The following is a 12,834-nucleotide window of genomic DNA, read 5'->3' on the forward strand; positions in this document are numbered from 1 at the left end:
CTGAAAGGAGGTTGTAGCGAGGTGGGGTCAGTCTCTTCACAAGCAATAAGGACAAAAGGAAATGGCCTCAGGATGCAGAAGGTTTAGATTGGATATCAGGAAAAATTTCTTCACCGAAAGGGTGGTCAAGCATTAGAAAGGGCTGCTCAGGGAAGCAGTGGGGTCATCATCCCTCAAGGTATTTCAAAGATGTGTAGTTGTGGTGCTTAGGGACATGGTTTAGGGGTGGACTTGACAGCGTTAGGTTTACGACTGGACTGGATTTTTAAAGGTCTTTTCCAGCCTAAATCATTCTATGATTCTGTGATGAGGGAGGTTAGTGCATTGTGTTTTGTTTAAACCACCTGTACGTTAGTAAAGATTTAGTGAGTTTACTGATTAAAGTTAGTTGAAGCTTGGCATTGACCAAGTAACCCTGGTGGGAACTTGGTAAAAACTTGTGATGTGCCTTAGTGAATATATTTTAAAGTGTCCCTCTTTTCCAAGCAAAGATGAAGTTTAAGATAACTGCTACAACCTCTGGAAAGTCTGCCTTCAGAAATACTTGCCAAGGATTTCTTTTTCTTAAGAAGTTCTTACACAGTTGCTATAAACCCAATTTTCATCCTTTGCTCAGTGTTCTGTGTTTCTTGCCATCAGCCTTGAAGCAGCTTTAAGGTAAATTATGTTGCTTCTGTAAGGCAGTGTTCAGTGTAGTGAAATTAAATCACATTTCTATCCTGAAGGTGAACTAATACAGGACATAATTATATAATGAACATTAAAAAGTGTTTATTTAAGCTTTGGAAGATCAGTGAGAGAACTGCATTAATTCATTTGAAATGGGGGATGGAGAGGCAGTGTTGTGGTGACAGTACTGTGCTTTCTAGAAGTAAGGCTCAGGGAAGAGAGGCGTAAATTTTGTGAATATGCCTCCCAGAATAAAGTGTTACAAATGATCTGACCATCAAGGTGAGTTTGCTGATCATCAGTGCCTGTCCTTGAGAGTGCCCAGAGACTCGGCAGGCCCTGTGAGATGCAGCAAGAACTGAATTTCAATTTGATGATGAGGTTGATGACCAAAAAAAAAAAAAGTGCTAATTCCTTTAGCTACATGTAAACATCTGATTTTTTTGGCAGTTCTGCTTTAAGGCCTGGTTTCTGTGGGTTTGATGGGGATGGTTTTGGGGTTTTTGTTCTGTTTTCTGTTTTAAATTCAAGATCCTAAAATGTATTTAAAATAGAGCAGTTACATTTGTCAGAGAGTAAAATTTTCACAAAAGATCCACGTGTTTTGTTGTTGCTTTCCCTCTTCTTACAGAATGGGTACAGATGGCACCAGCTTTATTTTCTAAATTCATCCCAAATATTCTGCCCCCTGCTGTGGAATCTGAGCTTCAGGAATATGCTGCTCAAGACCAGAAACTTCAAAGAGAGCTTATGCAGAATGGATTTGCTAGGTAATAATTATTAGTCTTCACTAGTGATTGTGCTGGATGGTGCTGAAATGGTAAAAGTGGATACACCTAAAAATATTGAAGAAATAATTTAAGAGTTAATAAGGAACCTTCACAACTCAATATCTCAAATACGGCCTTATTTTCCACATGCTTTGAGCACTACCAACCCTGCAGATGGTACCAAAAAGTAGATGATTGGAAGTCTTGAAATATTTTCATGAAACAGATTGCTTACAGTTCATGCCTCTCTGTGTTTTGATTATGCTTCTAATGCATGATCATGCTTTTGTTCAGCCTTTATTTACTTTGGCTGTTTATTTTCTGTAAGATGTCTTTTTTTTTTTTTTTTCATCATGCTTCTGAAAATGTCAGTTGATGACGTCTTATTCTACTTTCAGAGCTATTTATACAGTCAAGGTGTTTATTTTAAATACCTGTCTCTTCTGAGTAATGAATGGGGTGGAGGGAAGAACAAACACTAAAAGAGACAGTGGAAAATTTTCATGACCTCTATTGTTCACTCTGAGCTGTGCGCTGTTGCTTTATGCTCTTCTCTGTAACTGCCTAGAGGGAAGCACAGCATTTTCACCACATCGGTGTACCACTTTTGCAATAGCCTGACAAACCAAGACCAGGTCGGGGAAGCTGCCTTCCTCTGTTTCCAAGAGGTTCATTTCCACGTGAAGAGCATGTGTCTTCATCCTTCCTGTTACCTGTGCAACTGCAGCGTTGAAAATTTGGTCCTGTAGTTCAAACACCCACTAAATGTGGGTATGTTTAGTGTTAGATCTGCTCCTAGATTTCATACTTTCGTGTAGTTTTCCTCGAAGGTAATCTCTTTCTTCAAAGCTTGGTAAATTACTGCACGTCAGAACTCTACTACTGACCCAAATGCAAATGGTATTGTAAACTCACGCCTTGTAAGGCTTTCTGTTGAGGAAGTAAATTTTTGATAGATAAGTGCACATTAAGACAGTAAAAACAAAGCCATAAGAGCTTAAGCTGAGAGAAGCAGTGCGTTTGGCCTAAGAAATAGAAGCTTGAGACTGACTGAAACTGAGCAGGCATATAATGCTGACAAAGGAATATGATGCACAGAACAAAATAAAAAAAGGAACATTTTAGTTTTGTCTAATTTTCAATCTTACTAATTCTGTAGGTGGCTTATAATAGTTCCCCTTACAACTGCATTTCACTAGTTTCACACTTCATAGTGGATTACAGAATAGTCAGGGTTGGAAGGGACCTCTGGAGATCTAGTCCAACCCCCCTGCCAGAGCAGGGTCACCTACAACAGGTTGCACAGGACGGCGTCCAGGCGGGTTTTGAACATCTCCAGAGTGGGGGACTCCACAACCTCTCTGGGCAGCCTGTTCAGTGCTCCACTACCCTCAAAGTGAAGAAGTTCCTCCTCATGTTAAGATGGAACTTCCTATGTTCAAGCTTGTGCCCGTTACCCCTCGTCCTATCAATGGGCACCACTGAAAAAAGACTCCTCCCATCCCTCTGGCATCCTCCCTTTAAGTATTTGAAAGCATTAATAAGATCCCCCCTTCAGTCTTCTTTTCTCTAGACTAAAGAGACCCAAGTTCCTCAGCCTTTCCTCATAAGAGAGATGTTCTAATCCCCTAATCATCTTCGTAGCCCTTTGCTGGACCCTCTTCAGCAGATCCCTGTCTTTCTTGAACTGGGGAGCCCAGAACTGGACACAGTACTCCAGATGCAGCCTCACCAGGGCAGAGTAGAGGGGGAGGATGACCTCCCTCGACCTGCTGGCCACACTCTTTTTGATGTACCCCAGGATGCCATTGGCCCTCTTGGCTGCCAGGGCACACTGCTGGCTCATGGTCATCCTGTTGTCCACCAGGACTCCCAGGTCCCTTTCCACAGAGCTGCTCTCCAGGAGGTCAGCCCCCAACCTGTACTGATGCGTGGGGTTATTCCTCCCCAGATGCAGTACCCTACATTTACCCTTGTTGAATTTCATTAGGTTCCTCCCTGCCCAACTCTCCAGCCTGTCCAGGTCACGCTGTAAAGCCGCACAGCCTTCTGGCGTGTCAGCCACTCCTCCCAGTTTAGTGTCATCAGCAAACTTGCTGATGGTACGCTCTATCCCTTCATCCAGGTCATTGATGCATATATTGAACAGGACTGGACCCAGTACTGACCCTTGATTAAAAATGAAGTTTTGAGTAGTAACAGTACATATCCACCAAACCAATCGGTTTCAAAACCGTGTTTTCCTAGGCACCTGAAAATAAGACAGGCTTGTCAGCCTGGCTGTGAAGTTCTTTGGCTGGTACTGTGAGGAGGGTGCTGTATGACAGGGTAGGAAGGGTAGTGGGAAGGTTGCTGACCATTGCAAAGGCTAAATGCCTCTGTGGTGCTCTCTTGTTAAGAGACTTGGTGAGAACCTCGGAATATACTTCAGCAGCTCCTGGTTTATGCAGAAAACTAAGTCTCTAGCTCTGGAACTAACGCAAATCCGTAGGAAATGGTTTCTGTCCTGTGTGATAGATGGGGACAAAGACGAGATTAGAGCTTGAGGATAGTCATACAGGGAAGAACTAAGAAATGGTTTCTGTGTCACATTGAGTCTAATTTCTAAGAGTTCCTCTTCCTTTGGTCTGCAGTATGTGATCTGGGTATTGGACACGTGAAGAGTTTTGGTATGTCTCGTATGTTTAGAAAATCAGGCCACCCGAGTCCATGCTTTGGTGCAACTGCTGTTTCTGTGTACTTTGCTTTCCATTTATTACATAAAAATGCAAAATAAAACTTTGCGGCGGAGTAACTGATGGATGGCTTTTAGTTTCTGATGAATGCGTTTTGCACGATGTATTTTTATCTGGCTGTACTGCCAGGGAGTCAGTGCAGTCTGGTAAACGTGGAGGTTATATAAAGTGTTAGAGTCGAGTCTGTCATTAAAAGGACACGGGTAAAAGAAAACTGAAGTACAGGTGATACAATTTGCTACGTGGCATTTTGCAGTGGTATTTGAAATGCATTTTGCCTTGAAATGTATTTCAAGATGTAATATGCTCCTTCCTGTGTTCAGGATCATAAGTTATATTTATTTATAACCTTTCAGAATTGCTTTGAGGTTATATTCCTACATATATAAAAGGGTGGGTTTTCTCTTTTACCAAGGAGTGTGCTAAGTCTGTCCTCTTCTGGATTAGCATGAAATGTCATCTGTTCTCCTATAATTGCACCCAAAATGGCGATGTCTTTGCTGTTGCACTTCCTACAACGATAACGATGAGGAACACAGCGCAGTGAGGTGTCTCCATCAGCATTAATGGCATGTCAGGTTCTAGCTGAAAATAGTCAGCTTATCAACACTGGCAAGGACTGTTGCTGCAGAAAGTGGGAACACAAGCCAGTTGCTAGGTGGTACTTCTCGTGTGAAAGACCTTAATCAAGGCATACACAGCAGGTCCATCACCTTACAAGTGGTTTCAGGGAAGAACACTTTGTATTATTAGAAAAAAAAAAACAATTTCTACCAACTGCCAGCAGATAAATGTGAAATTACAACTATTGTGATGAAAATACATTGGAAACTCTCTTCCTTATAAATGGTTTCGATAGCTCATCTATCATCACAAGAAACTTGTGAAGCAGCAAGATTTTCCAGCTTTCTGAGTTTGTGTGTGCAAGAATAAAAGGAAAAAAATATTTCCAAATAGATGGGGATTTAATTTTGGGTTTTCAGAAGCAATGATGGCCACCAGTGTTTATAGAACTTTAGTTATTTATTTAAATCTGCTTGAAGAGGGAGTGCTGTCAGCACAGGCTTGCATAGAGTCTGACTGTTGGGTTTTCAGGAGCATCTTACCTTTTTAGACTGATAGATGCAGAGTTTTTCATGTAGTTCTATAAAGTTTGAATTAAGGACAACAATTTTATGCGTGACTTAAGACCACACCGCGTAGGAGCAATTTTTCCTCATCTTCATTTTGTAAAATATTATCCCATAAAATCAAACCTACTATCTGTAACAAAAGGATGAGCTAATTAAATCTACAAAATATAACTTGCACTTCTGGTTTAGTGAATTGAGAATCCTGCAGTTGTGTTACTGCTACTATGTTTGCATTTTGTTTCTAAAGTCTGTAAAAGTTGATGACTGTGCTGAGATATTTCACTGTTGTTTTCCTTTTCTTAAAATGAAAATACCTTTCTTCCCCATCTTTCCTAGAGGTGACCAGTCACGCAAGAGAGCTGGAGAAGAGTTAACTTACAGTAAGCATGCATCTAATGCTGACGGGCTGGGCGTACGGATAGCGGTGGGCTTCTGGGTTCTCGGGGGGCTGGTAAGGTGTCCGTAGGTGCACCTCCACGTTGTAGCTAGCTGTCTGCTAGTGTGACTTCTACCGTTCTACGTAATAACACGAACTTCTTGAGTCTAGAGCCTGGCTAACTGTGCTAGTCTCACAGCCACCTGTAAGGTAGCACGATATCCAAGCTAATTCTGCTTCATTTAAGTGCACAGCTGAAGTCTTAAGGAAAAAGAACATAGTTGTCCCAAGTCTCTGCCTGGTCAGGATACACATAACAGGCAATGAAATGACGAGACAGTCCACCTCTGCTATAAAACACCTGCTGGTGATGGGTGTTTCTGTCTCTTGACAGAGGGTTTGGCAGGGTTGTTCTTTTCAACTTGGAACCTTCAATTACTTATCTAATACAACACGGAATCCACCTGCACTGAGATGCTAAAGGCAATATTTGGGAAGTTCTCTTCCATTTGTAAATGAAGTCTCTTGCTGCATGTTTAACTGTGAGGTTCTTCACTTTGTAACTCCCTTAATTTCCTCCAGTGTAGGTTAGGGGGGAAAGAAGCTCAGGGAGGAATGATATTTCCATTTTCAGTTGGTTGCTCTATTCCAGAGATCCCTAACTTGGGTGTAGTCAAAGTTCCCATCTTCTGCGCTGACTAAATATTTGGCCAGGGGAGAATCCAGTCCCGTACATTCTAGGGTAGGATTTAAATACAGTGTTCTGATCGCTGGTCATTAAATAGCCTTGGGGACTGGGAAATAGTATCTGTTCTGGTGCTGTTGATAACAGTTCATTTTATTGTATTCTCTCTGCCATGCTTCTTCCTATGCTTTCAGCAGAGTATGGTTGCTTTATTTTCTACCATAAAACGTTGTGCAGTTTTATGGTGAACTCTTATTACAACCTGAAATGAATGAATAGCTATTTACTTGATGCACCAGCTTCAGTTTACACTGTTAACGTTTGGCAGGCAATGTTGGTTTTCAGGTTGTTGGGGGAAGGGGCTGGGGGGGGGGGTGGAGCAAAGGACGTAAGGTAGAAGTTTAATATGAAAGAATTTCTTGAACTTTTTATATAATTTCAGATGGCTCGTCAGCTTGTGCAAGCTCCAGGGGGTACAGATAGTGAATATACTGGATCAGCTTCTATTCCTAGCCAGAACAGACACTGGAGGAGCACAGGTGGTATCCGGAGCCTCCTTTGGCAACTGCTGATACTCGAGCTCTGACACGAACTATGCCTCAAAAGAAGAGTTTTGGACTTTCTTCTTGATTATAATAAAATGTCAGTTGCTGCTACAATTGGGATGACTTTGAAAGACACGATTCCTTGGTCTGGCTTCTCAACAAGTTCATGTTCTGCGATTTTTGTGAGGAATGCACCTTGAAAAACAATCCTTTCAAAGTGGAAATGGGCAGCCAAAATCAGCAGCTTCCAAAAGCGTTAGAATGGAAGAATCTTTTTTGCACTCTTTTCTTAATATTAAGGACGTTCTTAAAACTAGTTAACACGTCAGTGTATTAGTTTTTAAACAAGGTATTTTCTGGAGCTTTTACTTAAATAATAAGAATAAAGTTTCATTATTTTGCAGTATTTGTTTGTTAGTTAAAAAATTGTCACCTTTTAAGAGTTGGTCCCATATAAATGTATCTTCTGTCAGGGAGTCTTAAATTCCAGATTTTTCTTTTATCTCTTTTTTTTGTTACTTGGTATTTTGAAATCTGTTTTCCTATGTGTTTGTACTCTGTGCCTTCAGCTTGTGCACTTTGCAACTTTAGAGACCATATTTTGTTACTGCAAAATGTGTTCTTGAGGAAAAACTTGATGTGAACAAACGTGCTGCAAAGTTGCACTTTTCTCTTGCATTAATGGGAGGTGAATTTAAGAAGGAAGAAAAGTTGGAACCCATCGCCATCACTAAGAGTGACTTGGAAGTTTGTCCCCTTTTATTTTTCATATGTATTTGTGTTTAATGCTGGGACCAACTCTTGTAGAACCTCTCTCATTGACCCTTCATTGGCTTCCATAATTGCAATAGATTGAGATGTGAATTCCAGACTGAATGAAATACTAAGATGTGTTCTATGCTGTGCTATGTAGAAACCTTGGGGGCAAAATTCTCCAGCCAGTAGGTCTGCAAAGTGCATCTCCGTCAGCACAAGCCAGATTTGCACCTGATTGATCAGGGAATGGTGGTACCTGTCCAAGATTACTTTGTGACTCCTGTGCCATTTCTCCTGCCTGGGGGACGTGATGGGGGTGTGATAGCGGATATTGTCGGAGTCAGGGAGTTGAGGAGTGGTGTAATGCATGCACATATACCCATCCGTTCCTTGTTTCCAGCTTGTGTAAACTCGGCTGGAGATCCAGCTGAGCCCGCTTCCAGGAGATCTGGACCTATGGTCTGAATCCTAATGATTGTGACATGGGTTTAATCAGTGGTATGGCTAATGCAATTCTTTCATGAGGGGGCAAACGTACTTGAAAAAGCAGTTTGACTACAGGTTGTTTATTTGTTTGGTTTTTTTTAATTACTATGGAATTATTTTTTATTACCTTTAGTTTTGAAGAGAAATGAGTTGGTAATATAAAATCTTTCTGAAACAAAAGTTTGTTCAGTTTTGTCTTGCACAACTCTTATGCCTGTTTAAAAAAAACAACACAAAAAAAAACCCCAACACAGTCCTCTTTATGCTTGCATGAGTTCGTTACAAAATGCAGGAAAAAGATTAAAAAAAAATAGATGCGGCAGGGACAAAGTTTCTTTTTCTTTCTGTTTTGTAGCCGGTCTTCATGTAAACGAATTCAATTCTGTCAGTTTCACATCAGCCACTTGGGCAATGTTGTTAGTTTGGAAGGTGGGGAGGAGGAAGAATGAGGAGGACACTGCTGTGATTGACTGGTTCAAATCTGATTTACCTATGTATTTCTCTACATACTTGCAAAGCCAATTTGATTTTGAGGCAGTTTTTCTTTTAAAATTAAAAATGAATCCTTCAATGTTTTGTTTTCTATGTAGAACAATGCCAGCAGTCTAATCTCATCCCGGATAGTGGAAAACCAAACCACTCTCAGTAGGGATTTTTCAACTGTTGGTAGCGTTTGCTTCAGCTTTCCTACTGCCTACTTAAGTTGAAACAGAATTAGACAAAACCAGGAATTTTGAAAACTTTGCCGAAGTACGCGATGGAGAAGTTAATGAAGGCTAATAGGGAACAAAAAATGGTTTGTCAGCTTCCAGATCTTGATCAGTTTTGGCTTTAAACAAAAATAAAACCTCTGATAGTGTCCTTAGCTTTAAAAATCACTGTTTGCTGAAATGACAATATTCTTGAGTTAATAGATGCGTTAACCTAATTTGGTTAAAATTTGTTTACAACTCCATTACCATTCTAGTTCACGTAATACAGTAATCAAGTTCTGTCGTCTTTGTCAAGCGATCACAATGTTTTTCTGTTAAAGTGGTTCAAGTTTGTAAATACCATGTAGCCCTTTTGCTTTGTGTTTGAGGCAAGGGTTCCACACTCGTTTCACGTTGCACTACGTTTGGGACACAAACTTCTAGAACAATAATTCCATCAAAAGGTCATTCCTGTCAGTGTGGTTCACTTCGTATGCACTGGGTAGTGCTCGGATGCTTCTCAGTCCTGTGTAGCATTCTCAGTTGGCCACCATTCCTGAGAAATCTGTTTGTTAAGCACTGTATTATGTTGTAAATTCGGCATTAAAATCCCTGTATGTGTTGGCATTATTAGCATAATGCTCAAATACTGTTTTATCTGTCGAAGACGTTATCATTGTGACTGAGCATGAAACGGAATACAGCGTACTATACTAAAATTATTTTGTTTCTCTGTAAACTTGCATTTTAATTACAGTAAAACTAACTCAACCAACTTGAGCATTGGTACTGTAAAGCCACAATGACCAATAGCATGATCCTAACTGCAGTATTTAATTTAACCAAATAACTTGTGGTAAATCCGTTGCATCTGTAGCTTACTCTGTTAAGATTAAGCAGTAAAGTTGGTTATAAAATGGGTGTCCTCGTTATGTTGCACTGGTTCTATAGCCAAACTTGCTACATTAAAATATTTTTAAATTAATTTCATTTCTTGATTTGGGCAGTTGAAATACTTAAACTCGTTCTCCGGACTGCTGTAATAGTAGGCAGTTGTCAGTCTATGGTCAGGCCGGTCTTTGATACAAATGAAGAAGGGGGGGTCTAACTAGGTAAATGTCCAACGCTTCTACGGTTGGATCTCCTTGATGCCTTTGTGCAATTGCTGAGGAAGTGTTTGTTCATGAATACTTTGAAGCAAAAGTTTTTTACTCCTGTTGTTTGGCAGAAATATGATCAGCCAGATTCATTCCTTTTAATTTTTCCCTAATATAGTTGTTTACTTTCTACAGGTTTAAAAACAAAACAAAACCAAACAACAAACCGCAATATAGAAACCAACCACAAAGGCCGTGTTCTGACTGAAAAATGTTTTCCGTGTATGCTCTGACAACCCCAGTGAAAGGACTGTTCTGTAGAACTATGGAATAAAGCCCAACCGCTTGAATTTGACTCCTGTCTTCAACCCAGCTCCAGTTGAGATAAAACAAAGATGTTTTGGTGACTTGACGTACACCAGATACCCAGAGGGCACTCAGTTCAGCTCACAATGGGCAAGTTATGGTACCTTTAGGATCAGTGTAGCTCTTGACCACAGTGAGAAGGTCCTGCTGTGGAGGAATGGTCACTGCTTGGGTTAGCGTATGTCCCGTTCTGCTCTGCTGGAATTGTGATAACGTGGGGGATAGTCACTGCGCTGATGCCACTCTAGTTAAAGATTCCTTCTTTTTGAGGGATGTCTCCTGATGACTACTTTAACTTTTGAGATTGCTTTTCACAGCTGAATACTGTAAATAAGTCTGTTAGTGAGAGTATGTGCTTTCATCAGTGGCGTCTGCGTCGCTGCACTGGAGAGTCCCTTCGCTGCTCTTAGAGCACCTCCACTAGGAGACTTTAAATGCACATTAAAGATCACTTTATCTTTGTGCGGTGTAACACTGAGCTGCCGACTGCCCTCCCAACATTGTCACTGGGCAGGAAAAATATAGATGGTCAGGCTTTTTGTGTCCCCCTTTCTCTGACCTGGGGGCCTGCAAGAACAGACAGATGTGCCTCGCCAGTACGAGGTGCAACCTTCTCTGTGCTGGTCCTTTGGCCGAGTGGAAGCAGTGGGGAGTAGAGCCCTGCACTGCAGATGCTTTACCAGGCTGATGGGTGCAAGTCATGTGCTGTAGCATCTACTCGTGTCCCATGATGCACATCCTCCGTGCAGTCTGACCTCAGTCCATAACTGTTAACAACTTTTGTGAAAGGAAATGGAGGTCTCGGTCCTATTCAATCTTTTGTTTCAAGGTAAGATAGAGGGGAATTGGCAGGTAGAGTCTGATCTTTCCTTCTCAAGCTTTCTGGAAAGTATTCTCTGGCTGATAGGAGAGGGATCTTTCCTTCAAGGAAGACAACCATGGGTCACTCGTCTCTGATTTTTGTCTGCTGGTCTCCCAGGCAACATTAATTCTGGATTTAATCTGGGATAAACAATGCTCATCTTGGTAAGTTTATAAACTTCAGGTAGTGGTGATCATGGAAGGTGTGAACCAGGGATGGACTTACACTGGCAGGTGTCATTCTAGTAATTACAGGACAGAGGAAGTTATTTTGTCCCAGAGGACATACATTCATTAATGACCTGGATGAGGGGACAGAGTGTATCCTCAGCAAGTTTGCTGATGATACCAAACTGGGTGGGGTGGCTGACACCCCAGAGGGCCATGCTGCCATCCAGCGTGACCTGGACAGGCTGGAGAGCTGGGCAGAGAAGAACCTAATGAGGTTCAACAAAAGCAAGTGCAAGGTCCTGCACCTGGGGAGGAAGAATGCTAGGCACCAGTATAGGTTAGGGGCAGACCTGCTGGGAAGTAGCTCGGAGGAGAAGGATCTGGGGGTCGTGGTAGACAGTAAATTATCCATGGCCCAGCAATGTGCCCTTGTCGCCAAAAAGGCCAATGGAATCCTGGGCTGCATAGGGAAGAGTGTGGCCAGTAGGTCGAGGGAGGTCATTCTCCCCCTCTACTCTGCACTGGTGAGGCCACAACTGGAATGCTGTGTCCAGTTTTGGGCTCCCCAGTTCAAGAGGGACAGGGAACTGCTGGAGCGAGTCCAGCGAAGGGCAACTGAGATGATTAAGGGCTTGGAGCATCTGCCTTATGAGGAAAGGCTGAGAGAGCTGGGACTCTTTAGCCTGGAGAAGAGAAGGCTGAGGGGAGACCTTATTATGGCGTACAAGTATCTAAAGGGTGGGTTGAAGGAGGATGGAGCCAGGCTCTTCTCAATGGTTCCCAGTGACAGGACGAGGGGCAATGGGCACAAGTTAGAACACAGGAAGTTCCATTCAAATACACGGAAACACTTCTTTACGGTTCAGGTGACAGAGCACTGGCACAGGCTGCCCAGGGAGGTTGTGGAGTCCCCTTCCCTGGAGATTTTCAAGACCCGCCTGGATGCAGTCCTGAGTAATGTGCTCTCGGCAATCCTGCTTTAGCAGGGGAGTTGGGCTAGATGATCTCTAGAGGTCCCTTCCAACTCTGATAATTCTGTGATTCTGTGACATTACTTTTTATACTGTAAATTGGTGTGATACTGGCCCAACAAGATACTTTTATAGCCGTGGTGCCTGTTAACAGGAAAAAGTCAGAGAATCTCAATTTCATCTTTATTGGTACTTAAACACCCTGGCCTTAAATGGGGAGCAGAATCACGTGCGAGGGGAAGCCTTCCTTACCTTCTGTCAGGAGGCAGAGACCGCTGTTACTGCATTAGCAAAACAGACAAACTTGCTGATTTGGCCTCAGTTGAAAGCTCTCTGACGAAGTGCTTTGTACTTTGCTAGAGGGAGTGGAAGGATTAAACCCATATATCTTGACCTAACTTGAATGACTGGTTTAAGGGGTTTCCAAAATTTCGTAGGCAATGAGTACTCAGAAATGCCTTCTGGCTGGCTCTGTCTGTCCCTGGAATGCTGCTGGTACATTTTGGTTAACGTTCCTCTTC

General features: G+C 42.1%; 1 protein-coding gene across 1 annotated transcript in view; it reads left to right on the top strand.

The window, feature by feature from the left end:
• CACUL1 (CDK2 associated cullin domain 1) overlaps window positions 1-8,335 on the top strand; it is a 51,732-nt gene extending 43,397 nt beyond the window's left edge. The window contains exons 7-9 of the mRNA XM_082486374.1: window positions 1,301-1,439; window positions 5,644-5,687; window positions 6,811-8,335. Of these exons, the coding sequence (XP_082342500.1) occupies window positions 1,301-1,439; window positions 5,644-5,687; window positions 6,811-6,851 (224 nt within the window). The 3' untranslated portion in view covers window positions 6,852-8,335. The remainder of the gene's footprint in view (window positions 1-1,300; window positions 1,440-5,643; window positions 5,688-6,810) is intronic.
• Window positions 8,336-12,834: the final 4,499 nt, after the last annotated feature.

This window comes from Vanellus vanellus, assembly GCF_965231255.1.
Source record: "Vanellus vanellus genome assembly, chromosome: 7".
NCBI classification, from domain to species: Eukaryota; Metazoa; Chordata; class Aves; order Charadriiformes; family Charadriidae; genus Vanellus; species Vanellus vanellus.